Source organism: Podarcis erhardii (assembly GCF_964252035.2).
Source record: "Podarcis erhardii genome assembly, chromosome: 3".
NCBI classification, from domain to species: Eukaryota; Metazoa; Chordata; class Lepidosauria; order Squamata; family Lacertidae; genus Podarcis; species Podarcis erhardii.
This window is the reverse complement of record NC_138507.1, coordinates 66,579,384-66,591,209: the sequence shown is the minus strand read 5'-3', so window position 1 is coordinate 66,591,209 and position 11,826 is coordinate 66,579,384. Positions and strand designations below refer to the sequence as shown.

The window sequence follows — 11,826 nt, the reverse complement described above, 5'->3', positions numbered from 1 at the left end:
CCCAGTTTGAGTTTACAGCCACAACCCTATGTATAGTTATCTGAGAATAAACCTCATTGAACACAGTGAGACACATGACTGAGCAAGTAAGATCTGGGGGCATGGATGCGATGCTATTGAGACTGTCACATGAAATCAAGTGCTGTTTTTGTCTTGCACAAAAATGAATCCTCCAAACCAAACACATTTCGTTCTCTTTTGCTGATGCAGTACTAACACTCATATTTTACTTACGTATATACAGTACACACTTCTTTCTCCCAGAACTGAGCAAACATCCGTCAACCCATACAAATACCACTATCATCCCATAATTTTGAAGCGACATATCAGGAAAACCATGACGTGGTTTCTGAAGTATCAAGGTCTAGCTTTAGAAATTGTAGAAGAAACAAGGAAGGAGCTTTACAGGCCTATGAATACTGTACTCTTCAGCTAATTCCACTGAGGCTTATTCCATAGGAACTGTGTTTCGAATGACACTGCATAGCATGATCCCTTGCATGTTTACTCAAAAGTAAAAGCCACTCTGTTCACTAGAATTTCCTAATAGGTGTGTTTACAGTTGCCGCTGTAGCACACATGGGTGTAGCCAGGGGGGACAGCTGCCCCCCCATAAGTAAATAAATAAAAATACTTAACTAAAAGTAGAAATTGCAGAGATTTTGAGATTTTCCCGAGAACTTGGGGTGAAAAGAAAGTAATTTAAAACATTTTATTCCAAATCTGCTAGACAGTTGATGATGACAGGTTGGTGTCCTGCCCCTGCCCTAACATAAATCCTGGCTATGCCCATAGTAGCACATAATGGGATGGTGGCCAAGAAGGATTGCAGGGAGCCAAGCCTTCCCTCGTGCCATTGGGTCCCTCGTCTTTATTAGGGTGCTCAGTATTGACATATATCACGAGATGTGGGGCATCACCACCACGTCCTGGGAAAAACCGACATGGAAGGAACGTCTGGAGATGCTTTACATCCCACCTCAGCGTTTCCTCCAATTCTAGCTATTAGAAAACGAAAGGAAAAGCCAAAGATAGAGCATCCCGCGTTACTCCCCCCAGTAATCTCGGGAACCTAACGCCTCCTTGAGAGAGAGCAGCGCAGTCCTGACAGGCTTTTGTCCCGCTTCCTTCGCCGTCTCCCGTGACGTGTGTCAGCCAATCAAGAGGGCGCATTTGAAAGCCGGCGGAGGTAAGAGAGACGCGGCGGGTTCTCCCCGCTTAAGCATGGAGGATGTGGCCGCCAAGTACGTGTCCCAGAAAGTTAGTAAGGCCCGCTGGCGACCCGTGTCTGCCGCTGCCCTGCAACCTCCCGAAGTCTTCGCTACCGGCTCGTGGGATAACGAGGTAACGCGGTTTTCCACCCCGTCACCCCTTTCCACCTCAGGGTGAGCTGCCTTGGAAAGGGGGGTGCAGCACTCTCCCCCCCCCCGTCTTCGGTGCTTTCCGTTCCTACGTGCACGTTTTCCGTGTCTGAATCTCGGGGCTGGAGCTGTATTCGCTTAGACTCAGAGGTCCGTCGAAGCCCCAGACCCCATATTTTTTATTTAGTTTATTCAACTTGTAGTAGTAGTTACGATTTAACTGGGCGGTTTTTGTGTTTTGTGTGATTCTGCCTGTTTTTATTTAACTCTTGAGCTCCCCGAGCCAGTGAGAATGTTAGGATAATAATAATAATTAATAATAATAATAATAATTTATACCCCGCCCATCTGGCTGGGTTTCCCTAGAAAATGAACTCTTCCCCCCCTTTCCCTCTTTTTTTTTTTTTATAAAATGAACGATTAAAACAACTACTAGCCATTTGTAATTAAGGTGTGGGGTGGCTTAGAAATAACTGGCATATACTAATAATCATTTCATTCTGCTTTGGAAGTGTAATTTAATAGCTTTCTCTCTGTTTGCTCCCTCTCCTCACTAATGCAATAAGGTAGATTATGTGATCACTGAAAGCTTTTGTACAAAATTATAGAAACCTGGTAAGCTGTCTATTGACAGTTCAGTAGGTACTACATATGTAAAAAAGAAAATCCAGCAGTTTTGTGTTTCCATTCTTTTTACCTCTATGTAGTGTGCACAATATATAGTGTTTTGTATCTACCTTTTAACTTCATATATTTGTTGATGATAGTATGGTATTTGGGACACTTTTTTAGCTTGGCAAGAAAAATGAAAATGTAGCTGAAGTAGGTTGTTATCCAAGTTTGGTTTTTCTTATACTAGTACAAGAGCTTGCTTTTCTTGTAATCCTACAGGAAAATAAGATTTCAATATGGTCTGTTGGAGACTTTGGAAGTTTGACCCCAAATGGAGAATACCATGGAGAACCACATCTGCTATGTGATATTGAACACAGTGGTGATGTTATGGATATGGAGGTAAAAGTGCTATAAAAATAGCTCTTAATGACATTTAATTTCCATGTTAAGAAAGTTTAAGGTGTTGCAGTTATACCAGTAAGAAAGGGAGTTCCTAACCTCTACAGTTGGGGAAATTAAATATGGAACACTGATACAATTTGCTTATCAAATCTTGTGTAAATACAGATTTGTGTGTTAACATGTTTGAGGATTTCTTCTCCCTTAGTTTTTGGATCAGGAGAGAATTGTGACTGCTTCATCCACTGGAAGTGTGACCATATTCAGACATCATCAAAATAATCAGGTAAATAGTATTCGCTTTCAGCTACTATGACAGTTGCTCTGCATGTCTGAAATAAACAAGTGTGAAGCTGTTAAATATAAATGACAGCTAAAAAACTCTAGTAGAAGTGGATAGTTCTTTCTCTTGCACTTAGTTGACTAAAGTGTAATTGTGTGGTCCCTAGGCAGCTTTAGGAACATTTTATGAGAACTATACCCATACAGCTCGTCAGGTTTGTGTTGATGTATATTAGCTGAGTATACATTAATGTTGACAAAACCTTCATTGTGGAATAGTCTGCAGTTCTAATCACCATTAATCATAGTGAGACGTGCTTCTTAGTACTGCTGCATATGATTGTGCTGTTAATATAAAGCTCAATATACAAAAGAAAACAGTGAAACATTTCTACTTCATTAGAACACTTATAATGTAGTCCTATATTAGATGGGGGTCCCCCCCCCCAGTTGTGTCTGGGACTTCATCAAAGGCTACACTCCAATTATCAGCAGTTATGGAACTGTTGAAGCAAGGGCCAGTCTCTGTCACTGGCCAGAATAAGGGGCATTGGGTACTTGTGTATTTTCAACGCGTTATAAGCTGTCTGAGAGATTATTTGACCTAAAGGTAGTGTATAAATAAACAATGGATGGGATTCAGCTAAGTCATTAAATGACATGCAATGGGACCTTCCCTCCCTCCTGCACACCCCCTAAATCTGTTCTCTCAGGTTGGAATTCCTGGAACATATTTAGGAGGTGTGCAGGCAGAAGAAACTGGAAACCCGTTTGCATGAGCGGACCTCACTCCCTGTGTACATACCCCACCTACCGCTATGTTGAGTTCCATCCATAATTATTTGCCCTTGTCCTTGAACGTCTGCTGATAACTTACCATTTGATTTGCTGTGTGTAATCAGTCTTTCAGATTAAATGCAAAACCATTCCTGCAGAATGGTTTGATGGGATATGTCTGGCAATCTGATTTCCTTGGAGTTGGTTACTCATTATAAATAACTGCAAGGCACTGACCTGAAATGTTGTAAATCAGGGTGAGGAACCTTTTTCAACCCAGGGGCTGCATTCCCTCATAGCCAGCTTTCTGGGGCCACATGCCAATGGGTTCAAAATGGAAGTAAGTGTGACCAGAGTGGACAAGGCCAGAGCTGATGGTGTGGCCAACAAACATAAATCTGCTGATGCTGTCTGAGTGTATGTGGGGGGGAGGGGGGCTCATTTAGTTTCACTGCATACAGGTGGTGTAGTGACAATAAAATTTTATTTTTATTATTATGCACATATTCATTCTCTTCTGCCTTCTTGCTGCACTGAGGCTTTGAAAAACAGTAGGCTTTTTGGAAGCTATCTGTGACAAGCTAATTGTGAGTGTGTACACACAGACCCAATTTGCTTGTTCTGATAACAATAACAAATGGTTTGCCCTGAACATAGAGATTACGTCTGTTTTTCTATTTCCCTTGAAGAAGCAACATTCTACCACCCCTGGTTTAGCATAATGTCTTTTTCTCCAGAAAAATACACGATTAAGTCAAGAACTAACCTTGACTTGACATTGTGGTTTGGAGTGAAACAAACCACGATTGCCAGTTTGGATGTAACACTAAGTTAGGGATTGTGATTTGTGGCTCCTGACTGTGTTAGAAAGGAAGTGAAGTGAGAGCCACCTGCACATCTGTGGTAAACCATTAATTAAGGTTTTCATGATGCTGCCCATCCAACATATTCTAGTTACCAGGAAAGGTGGAAACAGAATACCTCTGTGTCACTTCCTTGAGACTTAGACATGTCACTCATGCATTTGTACTTCAAACATTTTTAAAATCCTTTGGAAGATGTGGGGTGTATAGGAGCAGACAGAAATATATTATGTGTCTGCTTACAAAACTGAAGATATATTTACTGGCAATTTATATAATACATAGATTGTTATCTTGACTTTTGAAACTTTAGTAGCTAACTTATATAGTTGTTGCTTCTGTAGCATTTTTCATTGTACCATTTTATTTACAATTTGCATTTATGCAGTCTTACTGCACTCTGTAAATTGGTTTAGCCTAAGTAGTACTTTGTATAAAGCTACCCAAAAACCTTTTCTATCTGATGGAGTTTTGAACTTGAATGTGTGCATCGCCGCTTTAAATTCAGATACTGTACTAACTTTTTCCACATAGGGTGGCTGTTTAAACCTCTCTTTTGTCTTTTAGACTCTGTCTTTAAACCAGAAATGGAAAAATGCACATTACTATGATGCATCTGGTGGCAGTGCATCATGCACTGGGATCATATGCAACAGCCCTGAAATTTTTACGGTTGGTGAAGATGGTAGGATAAATGTGTTTGAAGTTGACCATAAGGAAGCTAAACGTACTATAGGTAAGTAATTTGAGCTCAAGTCCTAAATATTTGTGCAACATATTGTTGTAAACCTTCCTGCTCACCTTTGCTAGCTCAGGATAAAAATGAATCAATTGTCTGGGGAGTCCTTGGAAGATCCATGAGTGCCATTTTTATGTGAACTTGTTGGGACATGGGTGGCGCTGTGGGTAAAACCTCAGCACCTAGGGCTTGCCAATCACATGGTCGGCGGTTCGAATCCCCGTGGCAGGGTGAGCTCCCATCTTTCGGTCCCAGCTCCTGCCCACCTAGCAGTTCGAAAGCACCCCTAAGTGCAAGTAGATAAATAGGTACCGCTTTATAGCGGGAAGGTAAACGGCATTTCCGTGTGCTGTGCTGGTGCTGGCTCGCCAGAGCAGCTTCGTCACGCTGGCCACGTGACCCGGGAGTGTCTTCGGACAGCGCTGGCCCCCGGCCTCTTAAGTGAGATGGGCGCACAACCCTAGAATCGGACACGACTGGCCCATACGGGCAGGGGTACCTTTATCTTTAATCATAGCTGTAGGGAACAAGAATATTAAGTACACTTTAAAACAAAGTATATACAACTATGAAACACTGGAATGAGATTTACACTGATACATCAATGGGCATGTGCAGTATTGCTTACCTTACCCTATAAACCACCAGTTCATTGAGGCTCAGGAAGACATTAAATTTTGGATGGTGCCCTTTGTCATCTGCCTTAATCTACATGCCAAGGTGTTTTGAATGTTTTTAAGCAGATGAGATAAACATTTTCCAAACTGACAGCTCTCCTGTTTGAACCGAAGTATAGCTCATGCTTTGCTATATGTTAGTACTGCTATTAGTTGTTAAAACTCCTTCTTCACACATCCAATTTCCATAGGAATGGTATACTCTGCTGCAATGCCTGTCTTTGCTTTCTCATTAAAAGCATTCTCTAATAAAATTATTAGGTTTTTTTAGAGCAAAGAATATTCTCAGGGACCTACAGACAGACATGTTCTGCTGTGGTTTTCATAAGAACTCCTATGTGAATGCAGCAAAGCTTCAACAGTAAGATCTTAACGAATATGGTTTAAAAAGTGCTTTTGTAGTAATGGTTAGAAGAGTGAACAAGAAACAATAGCTTCAGCAAAATGGAAGCTGTAGACTAAAACTGTTTAGCCATTTAACAAAATCTAAAATTGCTACTGTTTTCTTAACCAAGGTATTGAGATACAGTGGTACCTCACAAGACGAATGCCTCGTAAGACGAAAAACTCGCAAGACGAAAGAGTTTTTTGTTTTTTGAGTTGCTTCGCAAGACAAATTTCCCTATGGGCTTGCTTCGCAAGACGAAAACGTCTTGCAAGTTTGTTTCCTTTGTCTTGCAAGTTTGTTTCCTTTTTCTTAAAACTGCATTCAGGGGGTGCAGTTGCGACTTGACTTCGAGGAGCAACTCATAGCATGCCTTTTTTGAGGTTTTTGAAGACTTTGGTGATTTTTGAAGCTTTTCCAAAGTCCGTGCTTCGCAAGACGAAAAAACTCGCAGAACGAATTAATTTCATCTTGCGAGGTACCACTGTATTTAATGATGAAATAGTGGCATAACAAACCAGTCAGCAGTTCTCAGGGAGGCAACACTCTTCTCTCATACACCAATGAAGTTATTCTGGTGTTGATCGTTTGTGAAGACACTGATAAGAGCCATGTATACTTTAAAATACTTGACCTTTACTTTCATGAAGTTTCTAATTGGATTCTTTGCACTTTAATAAGCATTGTACAAAAATTCCCGTCTCACTTGGTAAACAAGTGTGAGCAATATATCAGAAACAGTAATATTGAATTCTGTGGGGATTACTCCCAGGTAAATGGCTATAGGATTACAACCTTAGTATACCCTTAATGAGAAGGTATATTAGTATATCCAACTAGTAGTTTACATGCCAGAAAATTCTCTCTAGAACATTTAATCTCCTGGGGTAAATCCTACAGTTACTTCTTAGAAACAGTTGTTCACTCTGCTTTTCTGATATATAAATAAACAATGCTTGCTAAGAGTGATACAATTTTAGACGATATGAACTTTTTTCTATTTTTTTTCTAATTTCCTGTAGATAATGCTGACAGCAGTACACTCCATGCAGTTACTCAACTTCGCACAACAGAGATTCTGACAGTCAATTCCATTGGTCAGCTAAAAGTATGGGATTTCAGACAGCAAGGAAATGAGCCTTCACAGATATTTTCATTGTAAGTATGTACTCTCGGATAAGGAATGCTGTTAAAGCCAAGCACTATAGCTAAATGTCATTTGCTTCTTGGATTACAGCCTGTTTGATTCCCCATTAAAATGTGTGTTCCTCTTGCCTTTCAGGACAGGGGAAAGAGTTCCACTGCACTGTGTGGATAGGCACCCTAGTCAGCAGCACATTGTAGCCACAGGCAGCCAAGATGGAATGTTGAGTATTTGGGATGTAAGACAAGGCGGCATGCCAGTTTCCTTGCTAAATGCTCATGACGCAGAATGTAAGTACCGAAACGAACAGGCGTAATTCTTGCGCCTGTCCTAATGTCAACAACTAGAGGTACAATCCTTCCACACATGAGCACAGTACTTGGGCGAGGCAGGATTTCCATAGAGCTCAATAGAGCCTTTTATCTCTCCTCCTTGGCATATACACGGGCATATGTTTGGGAGGTCTGTACAACCTCCAGTTATTCAAATGGTTGTGGTGTGTCCATGTATACGAGCTATGAGGTAAAAGAGAAATGGCTCTAAGCCAGCCTTTCTTAATATTGGGTCCCCAGATTCATAGAGTACTGTAATAGAATTGTAGCATTTGCAAGGGACCCCTAGGAGCATGTGTGTGTCTTCATATCAGGGAATTAGCCCTTCCAGAACATGAATGAATAAGAGAATTTATTACAAAATTCTTAAATAGAACCTATTCCCAGTACAGTCACCCTCTGTTCTGCTGGGAGACAGGAGAGTTAGCACAGAAACTATGACACATTTTACAAAATATACAAGAGCGTAGCAACGTAACTTGGGAACATAGTCTAAGCAGTGGAATGCCCTCATAAGGTGCTCGAGAGGGAACAATAGAGATTTCACTGTATTTTCTCAATAAAATTTCATTTCAGGAAAAGCTACAATCACACCCCATGTGAGGGTTCTGTTCCAGAGGCAGTGTGCACACTCAAAATCATTTTGTAGTTCATAGGAAAAAATATATGTATGAGTCTACTTTGTAAAAATTCAAGCTTCTGTTCTACTTAGGCTCATTGTATTAGACAGCCTCTAATAATAGTCTAATATTGTAAAATGTTGCACGCCTTCATGCTATATAGTATCTTTATTATGTCCAGATTAGTGTATATTACAATAATTTTTTTTTACTTGTTCAGTATGGGAAGTCCACTTTCATCCCTCCAATCCTGATCATCTGTTCACTTGTTCGGAAGATGGAGCTCTGTGGCACTGGGATGTTTCTACTGACGTGTCTGAAAGAAAATCATTCCTTCATACAGGTAAATTTCCTATTTTTGAGAAACTTGAAGGAGCTTATCTTCTGTCAGTACACTTTGGAGTGAGTGTAAAGGAAAAGCATGGGACAACATGGGCTTATCAAGCATAGATGTTACTACATTTTTGTGTCTGCATCTTCAGAGAGTTCTTCTGTTGTGATATTCAGTTTGGCATTTTCTGTTTATTTCTAATGTGCTGTGTCTCTAGCCAAATTAAGACAGAGCAGTAAAACTTGGCACAATATACATTTCAAGTTCGTAAACTGGCCTAATGTTCCTCTGCTATCCCATCTGTGGTTAATGTGAGGAGGGAGGAAATATATACATATACTAGAAATCTCAAAGGAATTCTGTGGTGAAAGCAGTACAGTATCTGGTGCCAATTTTCCAAGTTGGTGTGGTGATGTGGTATGTTTACAATCACTCTGTTTGGGGAATGAAACTTTCAGCAGTGACTTACTGCTTTGATAAAGGAAGTGAAAGGTTGGTAGTGCTTGAAGGGAACACACAAATGTAGAAAAGAAGGTGCTAGAATGAAAGGCTTAAATTTTGAAAGTTGGGTGGAAGAGATCCCCTTGAAATCAAGTGGTTGATTTATAAATGAATTATAAAAACAGAGATGAGCCAGGGGAAGAGAAGGAAATAATGTGTTGCATTATGTAGCATAACATGTGTTGCACCTGAAGAACAGTGGTTTTGCCCATGCTGCCGCTACTCTGTATTTTATTTATAGGCAGCCCTTTAGTGAAAGACTCCAAGAGAAGCGTAAAACACTATAGAAAATATAATTTCCAATAATAAAACCCATAAAAAACATAAAATTCAGCAGTCATAACAACTTAAAACCATCTACAAAGTATGTTGAAACATAATGGCAATGAAGTCTTTGCCTGACACCAAATAGAAATTAAAGTAGACACTAGGGAAGTTTCCCTGGGAGAGCATTTAATAAATGAGGCACTGTGACAAAGAAAATCCTCTTCCCATTACCACTTGCCCAACTTCAGGGCAACTTGCCTAACTTGTCAAGGGAATATGGACAAGACCTGAAGAATGAAGCGTTCATGTTTTGGAAGGCAGTCCTTCAGATAGCCAAGTCCCAAACCATTTAGGACTTCATAGGTAATGAATAGGGTGGTCTGGTAACCTGTATACTGAACTTTGACTGTATACTGTCTTTGAAAACTGTTTGGAAACTGCAGTTGGTATAAAATACAGCTGATAGCCTACTAACTGGAGCTGGCTCTAGGGACCATGTCTCACTGTTGTACTAGGCTCTCATAAGTTGAGAAGGCAAAGGTAATAAAGGTAAAGGATCCTGGACGGTGAAGTCCAGTCAAAGGCGACTTTGGGGTTGCGGTACTTATCTCGCCTTCAGGCCAAGGGAGCCAGGGTTTGTCCACAGACAGCTTTCCGGGTCATGTGGCCAGCATGACTAAACCGCTTCTGGTGCAACGGAACACCGTGACGTAAATCAGAGCGCACAGAAACACCGTTTACCTTCCCACCACAGTGATACCTATTTATCTATTTGCACTGGCGTGCTTTCAAACTGCTAGGTTGGCAGGAGCTGGGACAGAGCTCACTCCGTCGTGGAATTCGAACCGCCGACCTTCTGATTGGCAAGCTCAAGAGGCTCAGTGGTTTAGACCATAGCACCACCCCATCCCTAAGTTGAGAAGGAAAGAGGTGTAGGTTATATTTCTGGGATGTTAGCAGCAAAGCCAAATACTTAAACTGTTAACAACATGAACAACGGTTAGTCATCACATTTGCTATGGAGAACAATGACTTTCTTATTTCTGCATTTAAGTTAAAAATTAACTCATTTTGTGTTTTATTTTAGGTGGGAGAAGTACTACTACATATCTGCCTCACAGTGCAGTTAATCAATCTGTAACAAGTGCCTGGCTCAGCAATGATCCCACTAAAGACCGCATGGAGATCACAAATTTAGTTTCAAATCCAACATTATCTGTGAATAGTTTAGATGTTTTAGGATCATGTCTTGTATATGGAACTGATGCAGAATCTATTTATGTTAAAAAAAACCTATTTGCATAATTTTATCTCCACAAAAGCTGATTTTGAACTTCTAAATGCTGAAATACATACATTTTCTAGTCATAAACTAGGGGAATAATTTGTAATGGCAGATAAACTACAATTCACATTGCAGCCATAAAAGAAAAATAATTGCCATTTCTTTCTAGTTCATGTGTTACCAACTCCTCTTTGCAATAAGCTACCTAAAGCTCAAAAATTTAAAAGGATAGTTCAGCCACTTTTACAGTTCCTCAGCAATCATGAAGAGTATAATTAATGTTTAGGTTACTGATAGTGGCAGTAGGCTAAATTTCTGAACAAATGCTTGTTTTGGGGAGACTTATGTTGCATTTTTATGTACCGATTAGGTTACAATACTTCTAATCGAAGCTGCAAAAAAATATAAATCTTGGCAAAGGAAAATGGAAACAGTAGACTGTTAAAATGCTTCAAAATTTTAATAGTAAGCCATGAAATGGTTTTAAATAGTAACTTTAATGGGACACTGCATACTTCCAACACTGTATCTGACAATAAGATCAATCTTTGGCCTGTCATACAAATTTCATTTAGATTAGCACTGTTACTATGAATTTTTACTTGGAAGTAAGTCCCACTGATTTCAGGAAGACTTTTTCCCAGTTAAGTAAGCTAAGGTTCAATAGCGTTATCAATTTAAGAAACACAACTGCTTGTAAAATTGTCAAGAAATCACTGACTGCATGTATCACTTATGAGAAAACTTTTTTATTAAACTGTCAATAGAAGTCGGTTTTCTTTTTTCTACACTCGAGTGCTCAAACAATTATTATAGGACTTGAACATATTTATTGAATAATAAAGCCGTCTTTGATAGCTGTAAGCAGGGCTGCCAGAAGGGTCTATGATAAGGTTACCAGATTTTTTTCAATGAATCCGGGGACACTTTTCAACTTCCTACTAAATACCATAGATGGATTTTGTCAGGGGACTGATTTGTAAATCTGGGGACACCTGGTAACCTTAGTCTATGAGTCCAAGTGAGCTTTTTAAACCAAAAGTGAATAGTTTGTTCCAGCCCTCCTCCAGGTGTATAGGACCAAGAGCTGTTTGGGGTAGACAGATGGGTAGGAAGGCACTGATGCACTCCAAAGACGGCTGTCCTGTTACAGAAACCATGTGAAGGCCATAGTTTTACCTCCACAATAAGTCTTCAGTTAGGATTAGGCTAAACAACCCTATGCCGCTTGTGAGCTGTGGCCTG

The 11,826-nt window shown here is 40.1% G+C and overlaps 1 protein-coding gene across 1 annotated transcript; it reads left to right on the top strand.

The window, feature by feature from the left end:
- The first annotated feature begins 859 nt into the window (after positions 1-859).
- NUP43 (nucleoporin 43) lies at positions 860-11,350 on the top strand. The gene is made up of 8 exons (XM_081854389.1): positions 860-1,347; positions 2,256-2,378; positions 2,587-2,664; positions 4,868-5,036; positions 7,124-7,259; positions 7,384-7,535; positions 8,418-8,540; positions 10,384-11,350. Exons 1-8 carry the CDS (start codon positions 1,228-1,230, stop codon positions 10,599-10,601), a joined length of 1,119 nt encoding a protein of 372 aa, XP_081710515.1. The 5' UTR covers positions 860-1,227; the 3' UTR covers positions 10,602-11,350.
- Positions 11,351-11,826: the final 476 nt, after the last annotated feature.